This window comes from Seriola dumerili, unplaced genomic scaffold, assembly GCF_002260705.1.
Source record: "Seriola dumerili isolate Sdu_G_001 unplaced genomic scaffold, Sdu_1.0 BDQW01000267.1, whole genome shotgun sequence".
Classification (NCBI taxonomy): domain Eukaryota; kingdom Metazoa; phylum Chordata; class Actinopteri; order Carangiformes; family Carangidae; genus Seriola; species Seriola dumerili.
Genome location: NW_019174522.1, coordinates 624,763 through 651,389, shown reverse-complemented (window position 1 = coordinate 651,389; position 26,627 = coordinate 624,763). Strand labels below are relative to the sequence as shown.

Below are 26,627 nucleotides of genomic sequence, written 5' to 3'. Positions count from 1 at the left end.
TCGTACATGATGGAGTACAGTGTGTGCACACTCTACTTTTTTAATTTAAGGCAGATATGTGCACACACCCTCATCACAGCTCCCTCACTTTCAAATGTGCAACATAGTCTAATCAACAAGTTAAGATAATATCTCATCATCATCAGAGTTGATCTTTATTAAAGGAACAATATCTTGGTGCGTACTGGAGTGACAGTTGTGGTAGTTAATGCAACGTAGAATTGTTTTGTCTCTCTGCCGCCTCTCTGTACTCCTTATGTCTCTCTCTCATCCGCACATCTTCTTTCCACCAGGTATATTGTACAAGGGCAATGGTGAGAACATTTTCATTTCCCAGCAGCCCCCTGTCATCAGCAGCATCATGGGTAAGTACAGACTGAGCTTTTAAGACATTTGTAATCAGTGCTGATCGTGTCATTGCAGGATGGTTTGTAATTTGTTTGACTTGCTCTGATTAAAATGAGTGAGCCATATGAATCTCATGGGAGCCAGAAGAAAACACTTCCTGTATAACTTTATAAGTGATAAGTGATGGGAGGCATTTGTGAACTACTGTTAGTGAAAGTATGTTTTAACGTCTAAATAGGAATAGATTACATTAACAACATTTTAATGAAAATACATGTCTGACCTTCAGGTTTGTATTTGTTTGGTTTCAGTATTTATTCTGTTTTTATTGTTTCTGGTTTACTAATAAAAACATGACATTTGCATTTGACATGAAGTTCCTCTATATTGTTTCTCCATGTACTCACAAAGACTGCAGTATCTATCTGTGCAGCAGGTTATTATGAACCGTAGTTCGGTTTTGGAGGAGCTTGTGGTGGATGGATGAATATGACACAGGAGAGTGGTGGTTTCCTAAACCTAACCACGCCATGACCGCTATTATAGTAACCATGGCAACAAAGGCAGGGACACCGCTGTCAGTGCAGTCTACATGTTCATAATTGTGACCATGACAACCGAGGTCCAGTAGGCCTGCCACGGTAGGGGAGCTATGTCAGGAGACACTGCTTTGGGTCATATCAGAGTGTTGTAAAAAAAAGCACCTGTGTGGTTCAGGTTGGAGGAGTGGTTGTATTGATAGTCCACAATTTTTTGTGGAGGAATTATGCACTTTATATTTTAACAGATTTAATTATTTACTTTTTGAGAGAATTTAATAGTTAGTTTTCTTCTAAGACTATCTTGTGGCCATCAGAGGAACTGCAGCATCGCCCCTCTCTCTTCCAGTCTGGAAAGTGCAGTTCTTGGCACCGCTAATCCCTGGATACTGACACGTGCGGTGTCAGTATCCAGCTCTTTTTACCTGGCAGTGCTGAGTTTCAATTTTTGGGAGCTTTATGCCATTTAGAAGTGCCCCTACAGGGAATTAAACCCTGGCTCTTTGCAACTGGGACAGTGAGTCTGTTTTAAAGTCTTTATTTGACTTGAATTTGTCAAATACAGTAAATGCCCCCCCACCACAGTGTTCAACAACCTGGCCTGATAAAATTCCCACCGTCCAGCCTGTTTTGTGGAAAGAACATAACCCGCTGTTGTAGTCAGTAAAAATGGATTTCAACACGCTCTTCTAGGAAATGGGCGTCGGCGCAGCATCTCCTGCCCCAGCTGTAATGGGCAGGCAGAGGGCAACAAGTTGCTAGCACCTCTGGCTCTGGCTTGTGGAGCAGATGGCAGTATCTTTGTTGGAGACTTCAACTACATCAGGAGGATTTTCCCCTCTGGGAATGTCACCAGTGTCATGGAGCTGAGGTAAGGGGGAAGGGAGGGAGCACGGCCGCGGCTGCTGCTGTCGCATCAGCAGTGGTGGAAGGGAACTAAGTACATTCAGGACTTCAGTACAATTTTTTAAGTATTTTTCTTGAGTATTTCCACTTCATGTTATTTCGTACTTCTACTGCATTTCCAAGGTAAATATTGTACTTTTTACAACATTTATTTGGCAACTTTATTTACTAGTTCTTTTTCACCTAAAGATTCTAACATTAAAAGGATGTGAAAACCTTTCATTAAATAGACATATGGTAAGGTCATGAAATACAATACACTGTTAAAGATTAAATCAGTCGTTTCCAACCATTTTGTCATATAAGTTACAAAAATTCTGTCTACTTGGGGCCCATTGATGTCTGTTACAGTCTCAGAGACTGATACAGTTTCAGAGTGACTTAAAAGATTGTTTCATTTAAATAACTATAACTATCCAAAATTTCACAACAAAATGAAAGATTAAAGTCTAACAACTGGAAACTGATTTGTGTATCATCTTTTAGGTCAACCATTTCATTCAGGTTTCTCAGGACTATTATTAAAGAAACAATATTTGTCAAAATAAACTGACTGACTAAAGAGTCATTGGCTTTCAATTAAAACCCAGCATTCCAACTCATCTCACTGGGCATCTTTCCCTCCTGTACTCAACTGTTCAGTGCCACATCATTGGTCTCGAAGGACTGTTAAGCAGTGCTGGAAAGCATAAAGAAAGAGAAGGACAGATGAATTGCCAGATTGGACACTTTAGTACTTAACTCTTTAACCAAAGTGTTGAAAGATAAGAAGAACACTCTGAGTTTAGAGAGAAACGTCTGGTTTAATGCTCTGAATTTAGAAACATGCTTCTGGCACACTCTGGAGTGCTCATTTCTCAAAAACTCTCAGCCCTCTGAAATCCTCTCTCTGTTGACCTCTATGAATCATGATTCAAATGAGTTTTCTCCCTGACTTCTAACTAGTCCTTTTTTGTTTTCCAGTAGGTTTCTCATGTCTGGTGGTTCTTCATTGTAATATCAAGCACCAATCTGTCTACTAACTCCTGTTTCTTCTCTCTTTTCTTTCCTTGCTTGTTCTGTACTAAAGAAACAAAGATTTCAGACATAGGTAAGAGTGCCTAATCTTTTTCAACCTTTAACCTTGTTATTTTCAGTTTATGCTGCTTATGCACCAGACTATGGTCTGCACGTACCTTCCACCCCTCTATCCTTCTTTTCACTAAAAACAAGCACTGTTGTTGATCCCTGGCAGCTCTCAGACCGGTGTACTGACATCCTAAGCCCAAGGTCTCACTACATCAAGGAGAGAGTGAGATCAAACTCGTTGCAATCTAATGTTGTTCATGTGATTTCTTCTGGAAGTTCAGCAATGATTTAAAGCTGCAGATTGAATCATGAAGAGGACAGTGTTAAATAGATCTGACAAACAGATGATGAAACAGACTGCCCTCACACTAAATTAGCTTCAAGTATAATTCAGATTAATTACAACTTGGGTCTTGATTAGTTTTGATTTATTCTGCCATAACACAACACAGACACACACACAACACATATTCAAAAAAGAGAGAAACAAGCATGGAGTCATTACAACATAAGAAGTACATTAAGGACAATACAAAACAAACAAATGTTCTTCATAAAATAGAAGCAGCACACTGTGGAGAAACTATGTAATAATTGATTACCATGGTGGTCCTGTCCTGTCCTGACAAACAAAGAAGACTGCTGGGCCTCTGCTACATTACTGCCCATAAGTTGTAACATGCAGATTGAAACTGAAATACATTCAACCAGATCTCTTCTTTCCATATCTTTAAACAAAAGGTTTTTACTTATGTTTAAAAACTGATGTAGATTTTAGCTACTTATGGAGGACCAGGAGTTTCACAGGAAAAGTAATAAAGCATTTCCTTAATTTCATATTTTAATAGGCTTTAAAAACACAAATTGTAAAAAAGAAAAATTATAAATGAACAATTAATCCATCAATAAACACTAAAGCTTTACCTCAGTCGCTAGTAAAACCAGGATAAACAATCCTAATTGGCCATGGGATGTAACAAGCTCTCTGATTGGTTGGAGCACTGAAGGCCCAGAGTGTCAAGAGAAGTTAAATGACTAAGCTTATCGATTAGCCAAAAGGAAAAGGAAGAGTAGCTGGAAAAAGGAAATGGAAATTGAAGTGTGTATTCCCATTTTTAAAATGCTTTTTCAAATAGTTTTTTTCAAATTCTATTATTTATTCATGAATTAATAAATGTATTTCTAAATGGTTTATTTAATGAGAGTTTTATGCTGTTTTTGTAAATCCATTTTTAAATCTGAAGTATTTATTGATGGATTAATCGTTCCATCAATCAGTCGTTTGAAAATGCTTCATTACTTTTCCTGTGACATCCCAGGTCCTCCACAGAGACTCACCAAAATAACTGATGAAATCTGGAAACATGGAATTGTCCGTTCACTTACTTATCACTAATGTTGCAATATGACTCTCAACAGAGTCAGATGAAAGGCAGAGACAACAAAGAACTGGGGAAAAAGTAGCCCTGATGTTTGCTACATCTCACTCACACTTTCTTTTTTTTGTTGTTTTTTTTTTTGCATGCTCCCTTTCTGCCGCCCTCCTCTCTCTCTCCCTCTCTCATCTTGACAAGTGTTCACAGGAAGTCTAGCCGATTCTTCTGTTGTCAGCTCAGATGAATGGCACAGTCATCACTGTAGCAGCAGAAGCCCCTAGCAAGGAGACCTAGCAGGGAGTGTTGTTGGGGGGGGGGGGTTATTCACTTTATACTTCATTATTTCTCTCTGTTTTATATTTCAGTCCCTGTATGTAATTCTACTTTTCCTTAAGTGAAGGGACTGAATAGTGTTTCCAGAGCAGGGCTTGGCAGCCTTTCCTATGATTAACAAAGATGACGATGAAGAGTGTCAGTTTACAAAGATGAAGATGACAGGTCTGCCAGTGGCGCAATTTATACACTGAGAGTTAGTTACACTCTCAATGGAAATTTGACCTTGTTTGGAATGATAATGTGGAGTTGAGTTGTCGGACTATTATTTGCTCTGGATCCCTTTTCTCTCTTACTCATTCAGACATACAAAACCACGGTGGTAACCTCTCTCCTTTCACTGACCAGTTGTGCTTTGTGCAGACTGTATGTCCAGGCTTTCCGAGACATTCATCTCCATCGATCTGATCACAAGTGGTCAGCTCTAAGTTCTTCAGTGAGTGAGTGAGTGAGTGAGTGAGTGAGTGAATAATGCAGTGTAACTTCTTGACAGGACGACCGATCCGATTTTCAATTAGAGCAGACTGTGTTGTCACAACCTCCTATCTGCTTCCCCACCATTACCGGGGCACTGTCTGTGATAAAGCCAAACATTTTCTTGATCTCGACCCCTGTGCTGCCAAACTGCTCAGTAGAAGCACCTACAATGTCTTCTCCTTTAGTTCTGCCATGTGTGGGCCTCAAGCAACAAAGTTCCTCTTTTATCTCTTTTCCTGGCGCCAAGTCTCGCAGCTATCGCTACATTTTCACAAACGCACCTCTGAACACTTCTCACGCAGAGAGGGAAGTTTTTATGGATATGATGGTGTCTTTATTCAGCGGTCCATCAACACTGCCCTCTTTATTGGCTCAGCTTTATCAAGTTTATGTCATGCTTCATTTAAAAAAATGATGCCTTACACTTGACTTTCTATATACCACATTGTCAGAGCAAAATGTACCTAAAGCTTTGCAACAAACCCAAACTCCTCTGTCTCGTTCTCGTCATGGTTTAGCCCGTTGGTTGGGTTTAGCAGTGTGGATTCCTCTTTGTTAAGTGGCTGCTGTTACAGCCAGTTACCTCCAGGCGGCTTCCCCTGCCTGTTAACTATTTTCAAAATCTCCTTTGCTACGGAAACAACATCCGAGCAACCTGCATTAGGCTCATGTGCTTCATGTATGTTTTCCTTGCGCGGAATCAGTCAAATTTTACTGACAGTGCTCAGCTCCATGTGCAAGTTCCCCCAAAACAAATTCCCCTCTGACACTATTTTGCAGGGGCACCATCATTGCATCTGAAACATGAAATCGATTTTTCTGCAATGATTTCTAATAGTTTTGGAAGGCACAGACACGATGTTGCCCTTTCTACAGTTGTTATATGAGAAAATGCTTGTGTGTTTTTTCTAAAAAAGTACCAGACAAACAATGTATTCATTTAATGGGACTTACTGCTCGTGCACCAACAATATCTTTATCATGATCTGATACTAATAACTAACTTTTTTTTTTTGGTGCCCTTTATTATTTCAGGCAGTTTCACTCATTTTTTTTTTTACAGAAAAACACCTGATCACATTAACACAGTTACACACATGCACGCCTGGAATCTGCCCAGTGCAACGACAGTCCCTTAACCCCACGGCCCGCTGACCACTGAGCAACTCCAGTTGGGGTGAAGGGCCTTGCTCAAGGGCACCACAGTGATGTTGATAGGGGTTGGACAAGTGCTGCTCTTTCAGCTTTTTTGTGGGTGAATCCTGAGTTTAGTTAGGTTGTCTGGGGTCCTCTGCATTTTACAATGAGGATGTATCATCAAATGCACTGTTCCAGCTCCTTCTCCATATCCATGGCCACTCTGTGATTTAGGCTGACACATTAGGATTAGTTTTCTACTCCTCACACACATACAGAGCAGCACCATACCTGGAGCCTCTTTGCCACCGGCAAATCACAATGATTGGATTCATTTTTTCACTCATCAAAAATGTAGTTTTCAATTAAATTTCACTTTTTAATTAAAACACAACTCCCTCTTGGGAAGACTTGTCATGTCACATTTTTTGTCTACCTACAGCCATTCATTTATGTTTACTTATTCACACCATCTTTTCTTACATTTGTAGCCATTGTTTCATTCCCTCCTTTTTTGCTTTAGTTCTTTCTTCTTCTGTTAGCCTTTTGTCATTTAATACATCCTTTATTTTTTGAATCTCCTTTTACAGCCATATTATCCCTTCGTATTTGCCTCTTGTATTCCTTTATTACCTCCGCCAAGGAGGAAACCCGTGTTTGTTTGATTGTTTATGTGTCAGCAGAATTATGCAAAAAAAGTACTGAGCCGATTTGCACCAAACTTGGAGGAGGGATGGGTCATGGGCATTAAATTCTGCTGCAGATCGAGGCATTTTTTATCACTTTGGTTAATGTTGCGAGATCTGCCATTTTTTGACATTTTCAACAATTTCTCTGGAAATTGGACCTTGATGTAAAAAAAAAAAAGGCAGACATTTTTATGGTGTTGAGCTCTACATCTACATCAGTATTTCACTCATCATGCAACTAATAAAATTACACAATAATAACAGCGGCTGCAACATAGCAATGACACAATTCATACAGCTGTAGATCTGTATATATGTATAATGCTGACATCATTATTTCACACAACAGGTAATAAGAGCATACAGCTCTAATGATTAAAGACGAGGAATAAATAAATGAAGCTAGCTTACAGACAAAAGACGTGTAGGATTGTTGGACCTTGGCGGAGGAATATGCTCTAGTTCTTTGTTCGCTTCTTATTCATCCCCAACTTCTGTCTTTCTCTTGTCATGTGCTCTGCATACTTTCCTCATTCAATTATTTCCCCCATCACTCCTTTCTTATTTCTCATTTTTCTTCCCTTTCTGGCTACAACAGCAGGGCTAACCCTATAACTAACTGACTGACTGACTGACTGACTGTTTTTGACTGACTGAATTTCCCGTTTCCCCATTGCCTGTTGCTCTTTAAGAATGAAGTGGCTCAAACAGTTTCTATTAGGAGGTGACTTAGAGCATTCGTCAGTAAGGCCTTCTCTGTGTCTCTCCTCTGCTCAGCGAGGGGCAGAGTGGTGGAGCAATTTGTTACCCAGACAGAGGCTGTGCTCTGTGAGAGACAGAATAAGAAATATATGGTGTTTCTTCTAACTTTTCTCTGTGATTAATCATTTTCAAAGTAAACAGAACCGAAATCACAGCTCAGTCTTTGTCTTTAACTGATATCTTTGGTGATTTTGTCAGATGGTTATAAAATCAGGATTTTAGCTGCAGCTTGGAAATGTCTTTAAGTTCTGGTAAACATATAGTCTTAATGGGCCACGTTTCAAACTTTTCAAAAAGAACAGCTTTTATTGTGAAGTCAGCTGTGTTAAAATACTGTATATTTGAGCACAGAGAGGAGGAGAGGATAGGACGCAATGAGCTCAGGTGTTTACAGTGGTTCCACAACAGTTTTTAACTGCATACTCAGTTTTGCACATTGACCATATGCGGTCCAGGCATGTACTAGGTTTTGACCTGGTCTTGTTTGTCTTCCTTCCTTCCTTGTTTTTCTCCTGATGCCCTTGCTTCTTTCTATTTTGTGTTCAGTCACATCTTTTAATGTGTGCTGGCATGTTTAGATGATCAAGTGCCATCCACATGTCAAGTCCATCCTCAGGCTGTGTTTCTACATTCAACTGAACACACACACACACACACACACACACACACACACACACACACACACACACACACACACACACACACACACTGAGTCATGTCTTTTATAAGCAGTGTCCCCCAAAACATCCTCACAAGTTGTTTTGTCAGCACATTGGGCCATAAAACTGAAAAACTGCGCTTCATTAAATGTTGCAAATGATAAAGTGGAGGCAGAATTGCCAGGATATCATTGTGTTTAATTAACAGCATGGATCTTACAGACAGATGGAAACAGACTGACTGCCTTTGTCTTATATTCTAACAGAATCAGCAGGTCAAATGATTCACTGAGTTTAATTAGATTCTTCCTTACAGTTCTGTGTTTCTGTATTTGTTTTCACTGTTCCACTGTAGTCTGTCTGAATCCATGGATCTTGTCTGTGGTGCTGGGTTGAGTCTTGAAAACGTTTAAATCTTAATGGGATTTTACTGCTTAAACTAAGGTCAAATGAAAACAAAAGGGCACGTCTGAGCCCCGCAAGTATAGAAAGACTGTCTATTTTTAGCCGTCTTAATTAACAGCCTGTGATCATCTGCTGATCATCAAACACTGAGACGTATGGCCAGAGGCGAGTGCATATGTATGTATATCCGTGTGTGTGTGTGATGGATTTTAAATGACAGTGTGGCAGGCATCAGTAAGAGGGTGACACCGTCAAGTGACAGCCCATTGCACCCACGTAGTTGTATTCAGACTGACAAACAGACAAACCTGCTGTTAATTCTCTCTCTCACACACACACACACACACACACACACACACACACACTAAACAAAGACACTTTCTCACTTACATATATCACACCCACACTTAAATCTAGAGAAAAGAATTGAAAAGTATACAGAAATAACAACTGACACACTCACACACACTGTGACTGGCTCTCATTCCTTCACACACACACACACACACACACACACACCAACTATTGGCAGTAAATTAACACCCGTTTCTTGGCACTCACTTCATTGACCTTGCATATATTCAGTATGTCATCATCATCATCATCATCAGCTACAGAAGGTTCCCTTCCATTCCACATGATAATGTCACTGAAAATGTTGCACTGTCATCTTATAATCCATTTTATAAAATCTGCATCTGTCACCATGGTGAACTGGAGGCAACAACACACAGAGGATTTTAGTGTCGGTGTATATTTCTTTAAATGTTAAAGTCTTCAAACAGTGCTGCCAGTGATGCTGACATAATTAAAGGTACAAAATGAATTAATTCTTCTTTCTTGTTTCTTTCTCTCTATCTTTGTTTCCGACTTCCCCTCTGTCCACCACTACGCTCCATAGCAACAACCCTGCTCACCGTTACTATCTAGCCACAGACCCAGTAACAGGGCAGCTCTATGCGTCAGACACTAACTCGCGAAGAATCTACCGACCCAAGATGCTCAGCGGTGCCCGTGACCTCATCAGTAAGAATGAACTTGTTGTTAGAAATCAAAGCATTCAGTTGTTCATTTTAATGCAGTTTACTCACGTGAAATTCTTAGACTACAGCAGGTGAAAAGACCCAGGATCAGGACTGTTGAACTAATGCATGATGTGTGTGTGTGTGTTCAGGTAATGGAGAAGTCGTGGCTGGTACAGGTGAACAGTGTCCTCCATTTGATGAAGCACGGTGTGGAGATGGAAGAAAAGCTACTTCAGCTCAACTACTGGGACCTAAAGGTGCATGCACACACACACACACACGCACGCACACACACACGCGCACACACACACACACACACACACACACACACACAAACACACAAGAGGTAACTAGATCTGAAAGGACGTATCAACTGGGTTCAAGCCTGCCAAGCCATCCACACCTGGCCGCCTGTCGAAGCGACACAAGTCAGACCTGCTATGCAAGTCTCACGCTGAGAGCTGCACTTTTACAATGTGTTGTAAAAAAAAAAAAATTGTATACATTTAACTGTTGGGGATACATTTCTGAAAACAGTCACACATACAACTATTTTGCTCAGATGCACTGGGAAACAATTTGGTGAAATTTGCTTAAAAGTTAGAAGTAGAAAATGTTGAGCATATAATTCAAATTACAGCAACATATTGAATATCACTGCAGACTCAGTGTTTGACCAATATAAACAGCATTTGAAACACTTGATATCTACCCTCTAAAGAACATTGGTGCTAATTTCAGTAGCTTTTGTATGAAGAATTGTGAAGATATAAATAAAAATTTGACTGCTAGCTACAGGAAGTTGTTCTGTTGTAACTTAGACATTCTTTGGAGGAATGAAAGTTTTTTGATGAGTTTGATCATGAGCATCCAGAGATTCTATTTGCAAAGTTTCGTGCAGATTTGACTCAGTGCCTACGAGGAGTTTGAAGAAGTAGGTTTTGCACATTTTGTGTTTTTGCAGAAAAAAAAAACATAGGTGGAAATGGGTGTGGCTTAATTATACATGTTTTTCCTGCTTGAGGGGAAAATAAAATCAAGTCAGCCAATGTATTGTTTACAGAATTGGTTCTGAAGCTTCCAAAATTGACTGTACACAAGCATGCAAAGTAGCTCTATAAAGATATAACACTGCTGGCTTAGTAGTAACATTAGTAACTAAGCTTCTTTCATCAGGCTCAGCAAGACACAATGAAGCGCAAACAAAGCATTTAGCATCTCCGCAGTGTTTAACTCGTCGGTCTCCTGTTTCATGAAGAGATGCAACATGTGAAAGTGAACATACTGTATTTGAATATAATAACAATAAACATAATAATACACCACGAGTTACCATATGTTCAAACAATTTTGTTCTATATGTACATATTTTGGGTTGATTCTGATCTGCACAGCTGCTGTTCTCCTCTTCTGAATGCTTCTGACACCTCTGACATTTTTCATTCATATAATTATCTTGGCTGACTTTTCTTAATACACTCAGGCTCTACATGTTCTTATTTATGATTGTTCAGTACTGTCTGTACTGCAGCTCCATCCTGACATCCCCACAGGAGAATAACCAAACTTTCATTTCTCCTTTACATCCTGGATTTGATGTATTAATATCAACTGGGTGACAATATATTTAAATTGTGAGTCTGTTCTTTGCTTCTATTTCCCACAGGGATCGCAGTTGATAAAAATGGCATGATCTACTTTGTGGACGGAACTATGATCAGGAAGGTGGATCGTAATGGAATCATCTCCACAGTGCTGGGCAGCAACGACCTGACCTCTGCACGACCTTTGACCTGCGATACCAGCATGCATATAAGACAGGTACCATGCAGAGACTTACATGAATATGTTTATCTTCCTGTCCATTCTGATTGGTATCCTGTACATTTTTCATATCCTACAATAATGGCACACTTGCATTGGAGCTAGATGTTTCCAGTAAACACAAATCACTTTTGCTAATTAGCTGCACTTGTATGTGATTCAACTCTCATTGCATGAATTCACACTCTGATTTGCAGATGTGCAAATTTTGTCCATGACTTCACATTATTTGATGCGGCTGTGTGAATGTATTTAGCAAAGATGTGAGTGTATGAGTTTCTTAATTTGTTTAATTCGTCGTAAAACAGCATTTGTGCACCTGCAATGAAGAATCTGACAGGGTGTAACTGTTGTGTTTGTGTTTGTGGGAGAGAAAGAAATCTGCAGGTATACAACTCCGAGGGCATCTTTTCTCTATGACCTCAATTTTACTGATACACATGTGACTATTTTATACAACTACTACTGATTCCACTGTCACAGGTGCTCCGTTGTTTTGCTCATACTTTGTTTTCAGAATGAGAATGTACAATCTTACATACACAAGATGGATGGTGTGTGTGTGTGTGTGTGTGTGTGCGTGCGTGTGTGTGTGTGTGTGTGTGTGTGTGTGTGTGTGCGTGCGCGTGTGTGTGTGTGTGTGTATGTGTGTGTGTGAGAGAGAGAGAGGGACAGCTGATGTCCATGTTTTGTGGGCGGAGCAGTGGAGTCCTCTGAACTCTCTGAACTCTGACCGTGTTTCTGTCTCTGCAGAATTTAGCTCAGTTTGACTTGTAGCATTTATCTAACTGACCTCTTGAGTTGACTTGTGGAAACAGATGAACTGGCAGCCCACACATTCACAGGTTTCACAGCTCTTTCAGCACATATGCAGTATTCAAGTTTATAACTATACCTTCCATACAAAATGTTTGTTTATGCACTTTATGCTTCACATGCTGATATTGTTGCAGCCTGTCATTGTATTACTCCTTGTAGATAGCTTTTTGCTTCAATGATTCATAATATCATAAAAAGTCAATATTTAGTAGACCAGTAAATATTGTACGTATTTTTAAACTTAACAAAAGAGCCCATATTATTTGAATACACATTCCCTTGTAAATATTTATAGAATTTATCAAAGACTTTTAATGGAAACAATACATTTAATGAACGGGCTAAGATTTGAACTTTTCGTACTTTAAAACTTCTGCCCCCTGAGGAAGAAAGTACTTGAAAATGTTAGCTGGTCAAGTTGAACTGGCTATCCGCAACTTTTTCTGAAATGATTGATCCCCCTGCTGCCTCTGTACTGAGGCGGGAGACCTCAGTCCTCACTTGACCCACAGTCAATGCTGTCCTGCTGAACTCTGAGATCATTTATTATTTAACAGTTCCATTAGGCTGTGGGCACTGATTCATTCAACTCAGAGTTTACTCAGACAAACAAAGTTGGCAGGATTCGTCCAGGAAACACACTATTAGAATCAATAGTACCAGATTGCTAAATACATAATAATTAAATTGAATTATACAGAGTCAGAGTAGCATGTGAAATGAAACTCTCTCTCTCTCTCTCTGTTTCCCATCTGTCATCTATACATCCAGGTTCGTCTAGAATGGCCCACAGATCTAGCCATTAATCCCATGGATAACTCAATTTACGTCCTGGACAACAATGTTGTGCTGCAGATCACTGAAAACAGACAGGTATTGTCTATACCCACACTGACAGCAGTGCGTGTTTTATAAATGTTCTGCCACATGTGCTGCTTTTTGGATTTTCAAGAAATTATTTTGTGATAAATGTGCTTTTTTTGGATTAAGTAAACCATATCAATAATGACATAGCCTCATTTTACTAAACAAAAAAAATAAAAATAAAATAGAGTGTTACTCAATCATCCTTAACCAAAATCCATGTATGTGTGTGTGTTCAGGTTCGTATCGTGGCCGGTCGTCCCATGCACTGCCAGGTGCCTGGTATAGAATACACCATGGGGAAGAGAGCTGTCCAGACCATGCTGGAAGGAGCTACAGCCATCGCCTTGTCCTACAGCGGCGTCCTCTACATCGCAGAGACGGATGAGAAGAAAATCCACCGCATTCGACAGGTAACCTTCAGGACACACACAACTCATTCATGTACAGTCATTTCCTGATTGTCAGCGGAACAATTTTCCCTACAAAGGAGCACAACTTTCCCTCCAAGCCAATAGTAAAACATAAAAGCCAGGACTCTACCCGGACAGTACATTAACTGGCAGAGACTAGATGTACCTGTTCTACATGTCTTTTCTCAAGTGCTGCCTTTAGTCATTAAGAGAGTGTGAGTGAATTGAATGACATGTGACAAAGGTCCTTGGTTTGTACCTCAGATACCCCCCAGGTTTTTTTTTTTTTTCATTTTCTCACATACACTAACAGACAAGTCAAATAAATCCACAAAGTAAGCAAGCAAAACAAAACAAGAATGCATAGCCAAACAATCCTACACCTATCTGTCAGATCCAAATTATTATCTGCATATGTACCACACTCATACATGTCTTCACCATATATATATATTTACACATCAAGATCCGTAAATCCACGAGCCAAGCCATTTCCAAGGATGATATTTTAATTTCTTCTTCGAGATATCTCTTGCTAGTAAACATTTGTCCAAATAGGCTTTTGGTGGTTCTAATTAGCCTAATTCCTAAATTACACTCCCAAATTGGAGGAACCGCCACCAAAAGTACTTTGAGGGAGATTTCTGAGTGTCATCTCATAGGTTTCCCTCCTATCATTATAGATGGGTTGTCTCAAATTGGTCTCCCATCAGGACTGTGTCATAGACTCTTTAGTATAGCTACATAACTTCTTCTACATATTGTACAAAAACAAAACTTAGACATGTGTGGGGAAGAGCTTTACTGGGACACCTGATAAAAGGGAATGTTTGAACTGAGTGGATGTGGCAGATTGCTGCTCCGTACTGACGCGGGATGGTTTATGCTGACTACATCAGACTCATTCTCATTCCCATTTGTAAAATTTCTACAAATTAGAAATAGAAATAGAATACTAGTAAAAGCAAACAATGATAATAACAATGGATAAAAATGGGACATATAAGACATATAAGAAGCTTTTTTCTGGTCTTATGTGTCTTGTTAGGGAAGGTCAACTGGAATAAGGTCTGTCATTTAGCTTCAATACAACATTATACATAGTACAAGTATTGTGAGAGATATTACATTCAGCAAGCTTCAAGAAACAGTAACAATGGTAAAGAGGGTCAGTGGGAGCATTTACCTTGGACCATGAGCTGCGCTATTTCTGTAGAATCTGTAGTTTTTCCTGATAACTATGAAAAGTATTACACTATGTAATATTTCAGTCATTTGTATGAGGCTCAAATAAGGACTGACATAAGGTTAGAAGTGTTTCAAGTGATAGAAACTTAACTTAAAAAATAAAAATAAACCAACATATATGGATATTTTTTTGTCAACTCAACGATATGGCCCTTGAAGTTTAAGAATTCATCAATGTGAAGCCACAGGAATTTGGTGGACTTTCCTGACCATTCATTTTGATAGGAACATGTTCAACATTATTTTGATTTCTAGTGAAACGAAAAACAATGGAGTTTGTTTTGCTTATATTCAATGATAGTTTAATGCATTTAAACCACTGTCTTGAGAAATGTATGCATATTTTTTTTACTTCTGTTTCCTTAGTTTTAAAATGTCTATTTCTGACCCCACCAGGTGTCAACTGATGGAGAAATTACCCATCTAGCTGGAGCGCTATCTGACTGTGACTGCAAGGTACTACACCAATGCTATTTCACATATACATCAGTTAACACTGAAGAGTGCCATCAGTCCTCCATGTCCTTCTTTTAGATCTTAATGTCGTATCCTAATCTTAACTCACTTGTCATAGTCCATCTGTTTTGTCTGTCAGCTCAAAATGAATGTGTAGCTGTCAAAGAATGATATGGATTAGATCTTCAGTGGTGCACACCTCTCTCCTGTACCCTCCATTACACATGTCAAGTTGAAATTTTCATGTAATGTTATTCTTTCTCTCTCACTTCTTTTCTATCTTTATTTGCTACTTCTTTCTTTCCATCTCCCTCCCTCTGTCCTGCAGAATGATGCCAACTGCGACTGCTATCAAACAGGCGATGGCTATGCTAAAGACGCCAGGTTTAATTGTCCTTCCTCTTTGGTGGTGTCTCCAGATGGGACACTGTATGTGGCTGATCTGGGAAACATACGGATTCGAGCCATACGGCGCAACCAACCACCCACTGGTATGTTTACACATTAGAACAACACTCGCAGTGGCCATACCAATGTTGTTCCCCACCACTGTATGGCAGAATTTAGCTCCATTTGGCCAAAGCACTTCTGTCCACTGAAGCGCTACAGGGCTTTTAATTTGAGACGATCATAGGAAGTGTTGAGTTTTTTATTAACGTGTAATGTCACCTGTTACCCTCTGCAGGTGAGGTAAATAATAGACCTGGTCACTGTTTGAAGAAACACGGTCTTTGACAACCATTGTGGATCAGCTGTAAACGGCCCCTGATGATGTAATAGAAACTATTTGTGCCTAATCATTTTTAAAGAGCAACAGCCAATAGGAAAAGTCCAACACTAAGCCAACCAATGGTGTATCTTGATGTAACTTAATCAGTCACTCAACTTTATCACTCACTCACTCAGTCACGGACATTCACGGCAGGTCCATTGCCGGTTCAGCCAAAAAACTAAGACTGTGTTTGGTACGGTGTACTAACGTACTAATCATACTAAGTGTGACGTCAGAATGAGTGTGTAGTGCATCCCAACTGCACAGCATGTGAATTTTGTGTACGCCAGGAATACCCGTGTGTGAGTATGTCCCATGAGCATACTGAACATACTCAACTGCCCAATGATGCATTGCGGCTCCTCAAATTACGATGGCGGGCCACGAGGTGGCGGCTCAGTAACCGTGAAGCGCTGCTCTCGACCCAGGATGTAACGGTACAGTACACCAGCCGGCTGCTTTCCCCAAATCTCAGAAATTTTTGCAGCAGATTTACAAACAGACGTTACTTCTATGAACGGACCAAAATGCATGAGTCTATACAGTCACATTCCCGCCTGAAAAAATATTGAAACTTTAAAAGTGACCTATTAACAGCGTTATTAGTGTATATTACAACAGCTTTAAGCCTTTCTTAAAATCCCCACCAGTTGTCACTGTTTCTGCTGGTTCATGCGAAATGCATTCTGGGATACTGGCTTGTACACTTCAGTGTGAACAGTCAGCTTGGTAATTGCATACTAATTTGTTCATTTAGTAGGTGTAGGTAGTATGCAGGTAGTGTAGGTTGTATGCAGAATATAAACAGTGAGTATGCAGTAGGCAGTACGTTAGTAGGTGGTTCCAAACACAGCCTAAGGGTCCGCTTCACCATGGTTTTACATCCCCCCTTCTTATGGTAGAGTTCATGTGGTGTCATGGGGTGTCTACATTCAGATGCATGCTGTGATGTATGTACACTCTACTAAATGGAATGGGGATCACATGGTCTCACTATTTGAGCCAGAAAAAATGCTGCACACCAACAAGCGATGTTTTTGGATGGAAACAGTGGCCACACAGCATGACTCACTGAAGAGTCAACTACAGCAGTTTACTGAACACCAAACTGAACTGTGCATGGTCTCGCAGGCTGAATGTGGTTTGGCTCTGATAGCTGCAGTCTACAGGAGCTTGCCAGCAGAAATGCCCCAAATATGTTCTATACCCATTACAAACACTGATCAAACTAAACTGACTGTGTGCGTGTTTTCAGGGTCACTGGCTTCAGGTCCCAGCTCATATGAAGTGGCTTCTCCGGCCTCTCAAGAGCTCTATGTGTTTGATACGAATGGGACTCATCAGTTCACCATGTCTCTGGTCACTGGAGACTACAAATACAACTTTAGCTACAGGTTTGTGTGCATGGAAATGAATACATATTTGCTTTGTAGTCTCTGTGTTTTTTTTTTGTCCTTTTCAAACTTCAACCCAATTTTCACTTGGTCATTTTCTTCCCTCCGTTCGTTGACTCTCAGCAATGAGGAGGATGTAACTGCGGTGACAGACAGCAGCGGGAACACCCTCCGTATCCGTAGAGATACCAACAGGATGCCTGTACGTGTGGTTGCCCCTGACAATCAGGTGAGCTAAGCAAGTCTTGACACAAAGGCTCCACCAATTTGGGTATTTGAAAGCCATTGTTTTGTCAATTCATTACAAGCGTTTTCACCCAATTTTTAGCCGTAATAACAATTCTATTTGAGAGGGAATGACGAAGGATCCTGTTCTGTGAATTACTGCTACATGACAAAGCCAGTATAAATATTGACTATTGAAATAAATAAAGCATAAAACATATATACTGTTGTATGTATACTGATGTTTACTGTCGACTGACAGAATCTGAACATATAACTCTGTTTGCCTGTGGCTGTGTGTGTTTCTGTGTGTGTAGGTTATCTGGCTAACCATCGGGACTAATGGAGGTCTGAAGACTCTCACAGCTCAGGGTCAGGAACTAGTCTTGTTTAGTTACCACGGCAACAGTGGCTTGCTGGCAACCAAGAGCATCCAGATAGGCTGGACTACCTTCTATGAGTGAGCAGCATTACTGTGTTTATATCTGAGAGCGTGTCTGTACAACTGTGTGTTGATGGATGGATGGATGGATGGATGGATGGATGGATGGATGGATGGATAGTTGGGTTTTTAAATTTCAAACACCATCTACAACTGTGTTAATCAAATGACTCACTAACTGAATGGTTTTATAGCAGGTATAATTATTTCCAACATTTCTGACAGAATAGCATCAACTAATAATATGATCTGCTCCTGCTCAGAGCAGCAGGAAGTGGGCAACATCAGTCACACTTTACAGTCAGACTCCCCTTATAAAGGATTTATGAATGGTTACAACTAGTGTATTAATTAGCTTGTTAGCACTTTATAACTCATTTATAAGCTGTTATAACACATTAGCTAAAAAGGGCAACAGTGACCTGTTGCTTGCCAAATAGTGAGCCCACATGTCTCTGTACTGTTCAGCCTCATATCTCATTAGTTACTGAGCTTTCTTTGTTTCTCCATCATCAGCATTTGTAGCTGCTGCTTCTTCAGATTTTTGTTCAGTTACTATCAATGAACCAGCGTTAGCATCTTCATGGTCAAACAGTTTCATCTGGCAGATAAAATTATGGCAGATCATATGATCATATCAAATGACCAGATTCAGCCTCTGAGGCCTTGGCAGTGTTGTTGACCTCGACATGCTCTCAGCAGCACTCCTCATTATAATCACAGCTGTTGATCAGATTGTTGTGCACAGTGAAGATGAACATGGAGATGCTTTTTGCTGGTTGCCCCCCTTTTTAGGACTTTAATATTCCAGGTAGAACACAGGTGGTGACCTTCCTTTTCTTGAACTGCTCACCCATCCTTTGTCCCACTGTTCACATCTCTGTGGCTTGTTGTTCACTCAGTTGATTCTCCCTCCATCCAACTGCTAAAAGGCGCTTTATTGTGAAGTGTGACACACATCATCATTTATTAATGAGTTTCTATAAGTCTCCCTTTTACCAGTTATGATGGTGGTAGTAACTCATTAGTAAGATTAATGAGTACTAAGCATTAACTTGATCCTGCTAAATAGTGAGACTGCATCAATGTATAAAAACTGTTTATGATTGTTTATTTATGATTTATAAAGTGTTACCAACCAAATTATTAAATCTGTGTGTGTGTGTGTGGGTGTGTGTGTGGGTGTGTGTGTGGGTGTGTGTGTGGGTGTGTGTGTGGGTGTGTGTGTGGGTGTGTGTGTGGGTGTGTGTGTGGGTGTGTGTGTGGGTGTGTGTGTGGGTGTGTGTGTGGGTGTGTGTGTGGGTGTGTGTGTGGGTGTGTGTGTGGGTGTGTGTGTGGGTGTGTGTGTGGGTGTGTGTGTGGGTGTGTGTGTGGGTGTGTGTGTGGGTGTGTGTGTGGGTGTGTGTGTGGGTGTGTGTGTGGGTGTGTGTGTGGGTGTGTGTGTGGGTGTGTGTGTGGGTGTGTGTGTGGGTGTGTGTGTGGGTGTGTGTGTGGGTGTGTGTGTGGGTGTGTGTGTGGGTGTGTGTGTGTGTGTGTGTGTGTGTATGTAATGTATATTCAGTATACATAAAGCACTTTACAGTAATGGCAGCTAATGTCCCTTTATTGTCCCTCCCTCCATCCTTCACTATCCTTGAAGCTATGACAGCGAGGGTCGTCTGACTAATGTGACCTTCCCCACCGGCGTGGTGACCAATCTCCACGGAGACATGTCGTCGGGGGCTGTTGCTGTGGACATTGAGACATCTGGGAGGGATGAGGACGTTTCTATAACAACCAACTTGTCATCAGTAGACTCCTTCTACACTCTAGTGCAGGGTAAGGTGCTTACACAAGCGCACAGGTGTGTGTGACAGAGTAAGGAAGAGTGTGCGTTGTTCTCCTGGCACTTACCCAGCATAAATACACCACGCAAATGACACTGAGCAATTGTCCAGTGGTGAATTTTGTTAGATTGCTTTCCACAATATTTTCCTGTGGCTATTTTTGTTGGGGCTTGTACCAAATACAGTTTTTTTGCGATTGCTTACTCCACCTATGTGGATTGCGTCAGAGTAAATCACACTGGCACTTTTTGATACAGTTGATAACAAAAGTTAAAGTAAACTGCATTGTCAGCTTTCTAGCTCCAAACTCCGGAAGTATAATTGTGAGATGAGGAAGTAAGTTGTGGATTGATCTGTCGTCGAATCACCTCTGATGATTATGGATTTGAAGAGAACTGCAAAAAAAAAAATGCAAGGTTTATCATCCTCACCATCCTTCATGTCAGACATTCAGACAGGGAAAACTATAATTTAGCACTGATGTCCTTGTTAAATCTGAACTAATGAGCCAGTTGAAGTGAGGCCTCGAGTGTGTGGCAGTGATTTGTTTGGTTGTGAGGGGAAACTGAGTGGATTCTCCCCCACAGCAGAGCAGTATTGATTGGCATGTAATAAGTTATTCAAAGCCATGTCAAGTGTACCATTCCTCTCCATCAATCCAAGTGCATTATTTATTGTTTTGCGTCCTCACTATCATCTATCACTGCACAATATGCCAGTGTGTGATTGGTCTATGTGGAATCACATTAGGTACATCCCAGAAGTGGTAAGCTAATATAGCTGCTGTGCTTTGTGATGTTCATGTTGTTGTTGACTTCATTGTGAAAACAGGGGAACGTGTTGGTAATGCAGAGCTTAACGGTGATGATAAATACAGTAAATGTTCATGTCATTGCATTATGATGTGCTGTTTCTGCCCCTTCATAACATATTGTGCAAAGGTGGAAAAGTGATGTGGGTGGGAGCAGATCCCACAATATTAATAAAACATACAACCATCATCAAACAAAAATGAGACTGCGCTTTAAACAATAGTTTAAACTTCAGTTGCATGTGTAACAAAAGGAGACACAGTATTCAACACTCACAATCATGGTGTCAAATTGTTTATTAGCTGTGGCAACAAATGTGTGGATGTTTTTTTTTTTTCCTTTAAAATGATGGTGATAATGTCAACATAAAAAGTTTTGATTAGATAAAAAGATAATGAGTCAAAGAGGAATTGTTTACCTGATGGTATGTCAGACGGAAGGAGGCAAAATGTCTATAGCCTAGGAAACCCTACACACACACACACACACACACACACACAAACACAGGCAGCCATTAGTCCTGCAAGAGGTCGAGGTGAATCTAATTAAAAGAGTCTGGGGCATGTTAATGTGTCTCCATTTACAGGTTCAGACATTGCCTATGGAAATGAATTGTACTGTTTTCTCTCCTTACATGTTTCCCTTTGTATCTTGCACTTTCTTGTTCTCTTCTCTTTGTCTTCTTGTGTTCTTTACCCTCAGTTTGCTTCAGGTTATCACAGTTTTTTTGCCTTGAAATTTGAAAACAAAATCAATGTGAGATGTTGCTGTGGTTCATTCATGATAATTGTCTTTCTCTCATACAGACCAGCTTCGTAACAGCTACCAGGTGGGTAATGACCATTCACTGAGAGTCATCTATGCCAATGGGATGGACACACACTACCAGACAGAGCCCCACATACTGGCAGGTATGCAGTTCTGAGCACATTTCCCTGAATATATAACTTTAATTAATCGGATGTTTTATGTCAAAGTGCTTCTGTTTTGAAGGAATGTGTGGTGTTGAATGACTCTGCAGTCTGTGTGAAAAGCATTGGGTGTAGGCTCTACATGGTGAAGGCTTTTTACTCTTTAGTAAGAGGAAATGCGCTGCTCACAGCTCTACAGTGAAAAAAGGTTTTATCCATTTGAAATAGTAAAATATTTTGGGTTCATTATAAACCTGTGTTGGGACTAATCAGACTGTGACAGAGGACATCAGTAGAGTGGGTGGTCCTTCACAGGATGCAGCTGTGTTCACACTGCTAAAAGAATGTGTCCGCACCTGAAATTAGAACTGTCCACTGGTGATCGGAGCAGCTGTGGACAGATGTTAAAGCCATGTCTGAACAGGGCCAGTGTGAACACAAATGGCCACAGGTAGTGTGTAAGGCATCCAGGATATTGCAGTGAATTTAGAAACAATCTGAAAATCACAAATGTTAAATTGAGGAACTATACAAACTGACTCAAAAGCATTGAACTGCCGAATAAACTAAGCAGTGTTGTGTAAGTTCGCACTTCGCAGGAGCTCGCTCGAAGTTTAGTTCACACAGATTAAAATGAACTAGTTCACGTTCATAGTTCACAAGTTAGAATTTTTTTAATGAGCTGCTCAGAGCTATTCTTTTTCAGTAAATCCTCCTCCTACTCACCCATCACCCCCCCAATCATTATCACTTTCCAAACAACATGAATTTCTGTTTACTGCTACAGAACCACAGACAGAGATTACTTCTAAAAGCCAAGAATGTATCTGTATCTGTTTTACCACTTAAACAATGTGTCACTAAGCAGGACAACTCAAAACTATATTTTGTATTATGCAGCAAGTGAGAAAAGGGGGGTTTAAAACAAAACAAAAGAGTACAAATTACACGGCTGTTCAGAAGCGCATTTTCCTCTGCCGGTCAACAAGCGATTACACTCCTCCGCTCGGTCTGAATCACAGGTACAGCTGATCTTTGTAAAAGATTTCAGCCTACTTTATGAAGAGTTTCATCATGAGTGAATGATCAATGATAAACGTTATGTGACGTTATGTTCTTCTTCTGTTCTGTCTGTCTGCCGATCTCCTCCGCTCTTTAATCAGAGCGCGGCTCACACACACTACCAGCAGCTTCATGACTATCTGCTGATAGGAGTGTGTGTATGTGTGTGTGTGTGTGTGTGTGTGTGCGCGCGCACGTCTTGGAAGCAGTTATAAACAATTTTATATGCTAAACTGTGGCAGGCAAATTAAATTTAATATTAATACACAAATAATAAGTTACTGCATTAATGGAAAAACAAGTCAGATATTGCATGAGCAACCGGCGATTGTTCTAATGATCGTCGATCAACAATATCATCATCCATCGGCACAACCCTAGTTCATGCCCAACACTGAACCTATGCTGTCAGCAGGATCCACTCTCACGTCATCACACACAGCAGACGTCATGGTTATGAAGAACAAATAGTATTTTGCTGCCTTTTGTTTTGATTTTTGCTTTTTGCATTCATATCTTCTTCATATCCATTTCTAGGTGCTGCTAACCCAACTATAGCCCGACGCAACATGACACTGCCGGGAGAGAATGGCCAAAACCTGGTTGAGTGGAGGTTCAGGAAAGAACAGACCCGAGGAAAAGTCATCGTCTTTGGGAGAAAACTCAGGGTGAGGGCTCTCCAGCTGAAACTGTCCAGAAGCAGAGAACAATAGAAAGCCTCATGACTAACCAGTGATCTAAAATCATTGGTGTTATGTTTTAAGGGTTAGATTGACAAACATGTTCTTTAATTGAACATGGGATTTGGCTCAGTGCATGTGGTGCAGTGGATAGGGACCCGTTTAATCAACTATATATTTATTTTAGAATTGATGGTTATACTTCAACTCTTCTTTCCTTTTCTTTCTTTTTTAAAGATTAGCAAATATGATACACATTTAAAATGACATTTGTGTGATTCCTTTTTTCGTGGTTGTCGGCGGTGGTTACACAAATAAATGGGCCTCAGCTGTTCCTCTGTGTACCTCCAGTTTAATATGGCACATTAATTTGGTGTCAGGTTTAACTGCTCCAACCAATCATTTTGTCCCTCTCTGTGTGGGGGGTTGTGGGTTACAGGGGGGTTTCTGTTTCTGTCATGTTGTGTCTGTTGTTCTTACGAGCTATTAGAGAAGAAGAGAGAGGGAAGGGGCATTCGTCAACTTGAATATTGCATGAAGTGCTTTCTAACTAGCGCAGCCTAATAGGAGGAAAACTGCAGTCATGTGGCCACTGGGGAGTTGGATCCACACAGTGGTGCCATTGTCAGCATGGCCCAATAAACCGTAATGAATGTAGCAGTATGTGTGGACCACTAGTGGTAATGAGGAGTGCTGTATTGTGAACTAGCAATGATGAGTTGTAGGTAGATGTGATTTGGAAATGGGTGAGCACAAATACAACATGTATACTGTATATGTCAGCTACACATATGTGATTCATGTGTATGAGAATTTGTCTTCACTAACACAAGTGTGTGAGTGAAATGCTAATTGGGAGTTCAAGGACCTATTGTGTTGGAACCCTATTGTTTTCTGTAATTATAAAATAAGAAATAATAATAATAACTGTTATTATTATTATTATTATTGTCATTAATTTTTTTTTGTGTGGCCTGTTGTTGTCACATTTGAGGGAAAGATTAACCCAAATGCAGACAATGGAAAAAGGAGGTTGATGGGAAAGATGTTTTAATAACAAAAGAAACTTACAAATCAGTCTGAAAATCAGGCAGGAACAGAAACCAGAAAATCCAAACACTGAGGACTTTGCAGGTAAAACTGAAGCAAAACAGAAAATCCAAAAACACTAGAAGCATGGAAGCAAGGGACACCGGGACACATCACAAGTCTGAAGTACAACAGACAAACGGACAAGGACAACAGGGAGCACAGACACTAAATACACACAAGGGAGGCAAGGGTGATCGAACATGTGAAACACATAAGGGCGGGGCAGACAATCACTGAGGAGGGAAACAGGGCAAAGACAGGAGGCAAAATGTCCACGAGACACACAAGGGAAGTCATTTCAAAATATAAACAAGATATCAACCAAAAGTCCAAAAATAAAGAGTCCAAAAGCCAACTGAAATCATCCTGTCAGGGAAAACCATGGCAATTGTTTTGTTTTGCGTTATTAGTAGTATCATTACGTAGCTAAAAGCAGTCATACATTCAAATATTTTCTCTTCACATATTCCCTATATTGAACTGCATCTCCTGGTAGAGGCCATTTCCGCCTATAATTCTTATTCTGCAAATTGGCGAAATACGCAAAAATAGTGTTTCGTACTTGTGTGTAGATATTTATGGCACCACTCCAGCAACGGCCAGGGCCGGAGGCATTGTGTTCTCAGGTTGTCTGTCCGTCCCTCGGTCCGTCTCTCTCATTCTCGTGAACACGATATATCAGTAACGTATATAGAGAATTTCTTCAAAATTGGCACAGACATACACAATGACTCAAGGATGAACTGATTCCATTTTGATGCTTTAAAGGTCATAGGTCATGATGACCTCACAAAACACGATTTTGTCCTTGTGAACGCACTTTCTACACGTGAATGGCTAGAGCGCACTCTGGCATTTTAATGTAATAATTGCTGCTTAGGGCTTCAGGCAGGTCAGACTTCCAGAGGACACATTACAAGATGCAACAAGGATTACAAAAATGTGTTTTTCATACAGCCCGCAATATTGTTATATCTTAAATGTATCCAAAGTAGGAGTTAAATCCCATCAACAAATTATAATTTATATATGAAGTACTCACTGTACACAGTGTCAGGGCTCATTGTCCTTACAGCAGTGAGTTTTAGACTAAGCTGACTCTCCTTTGTGTCAAAACAAGGTGCAACAGTTTGTACCAAGTTGTGTGGACTTAAAAGCAACACTGCCGTGGAAAAGGTGTTTAGTTGGTCGAAAAAAAAGGCAGAGGTCATTAGCAAGCGAGCAATCACCAGAGGCAAGTAATGCCTTGATGTTTAGGAGTCATGAGAAGAAAACCAGGTGACATGAACAACAGCTGCAACCCTCAGGCAGTGAAGCACATTAGTGGATTTGGCAGATGATGGGGAAAGGGGACCACCTGTTCAGCCCTGTTGTTTGATACTCTTGGCGTCCAATTGCCTTGGGTTAGTGAAGCTCTAGGTCTGAATTGCGTCTGGGTGCCTGGGCCCTGTTATACTTCCCTGCAAGTCTAGTACTCTTTTAATAAGAGCACAACTAGTATACTAGTACTGATACTACACTGCTCAAATTAAGTTGATAATCTTTATGATGTACATTGTAAAAATTGTTGAGAACAAAATGACTTAACAATGGTCAATGGAAGCCAAAATCATAAACCTATTGTTGAAATCACAGGCTGATCCAAACCTCCATGAATTTCATCACAGCAACTCATAACGTGACTCAGTAGTGTGTATGGCCCCGCGTGCCTGTATTTACTCCCGACAACATCTGGGCATGCTGCTGATGAGTCGGTGGATGGTGTCCTGGAGGATCTCCTCTCAAACCTGGATCAGGGTCGAGGTTGAATGATTCTATGCAGAGGATCAGAGAGTCCTCTGTGGCGTTACATTATCATAAAAGTCACAGTTTACATAGACCCTCATGACCGAGACAGGCCAAGCCAATCTGCAAAATGATTTGTTTCCTCTGATTATGGGGTGGCTCACATTCTGCATGTCTTTGTGTCTTGGTGATGGTCTTGTTTTTATCCAGCTGGCTGCTGGCTCCAGCTGGCCACCATCCCAATATCCTCCTTCTCTGCCCCATTTACTCAATTCACT

At 40.5% G+C, this 26,627-nt stretch overlaps 1 protein-coding gene across 1 annotated transcript in view; it reads left to right on the top strand.

Moving 5' to 3' along the window:
• The window catches only part of LOC111230447 (teneurin-3), a 251,188-nt gene that overhangs the window by 203,885 nt on the left and 20,676 nt on the right, over positions 1-26,627 (top strand). Inside the window, exons 25-39 of the mRNA XM_022757188.1 lie at positions 294-365; positions 1,581-1,758; positions 9,601-9,725; positions 9,874-9,981; positions 11,391-11,545; positions 13,139-13,240; positions 13,471-13,644; positions 15,289-15,348; positions 15,677-15,839; positions 17,376-17,514; positions 17,638-17,743; positions 18,057-18,199; positions 19,821-19,999; positions 21,626-21,730; positions 23,330-23,460. Of these exons, the coding sequence (XP_022612909.1) occupies positions 294-365; positions 1,581-1,758; positions 9,601-9,725; positions 9,874-9,981; positions 11,391-11,545; positions 13,139-13,240; positions 13,471-13,644; positions 15,289-15,348; positions 15,677-15,839; positions 17,376-17,514; positions 17,638-17,743; positions 18,057-18,199; positions 19,821-19,999; positions 21,626-21,730; positions 23,330-23,460 (1,940 nt within the window). The remainder of the gene's footprint in view (positions 1-293; positions 366-1,580; positions 1,759-9,600; positions 9,726-9,873; positions 9,982-11,390; positions 11,546-13,138; positions 13,241-13,470; positions 13,645-15,288; positions 15,349-15,676; positions 15,840-17,375; positions 17,515-17,637; positions 17,744-18,056; positions 18,200-19,820; positions 20,000-21,625; positions 21,731-23,329; positions 23,461-26,627) is intronic.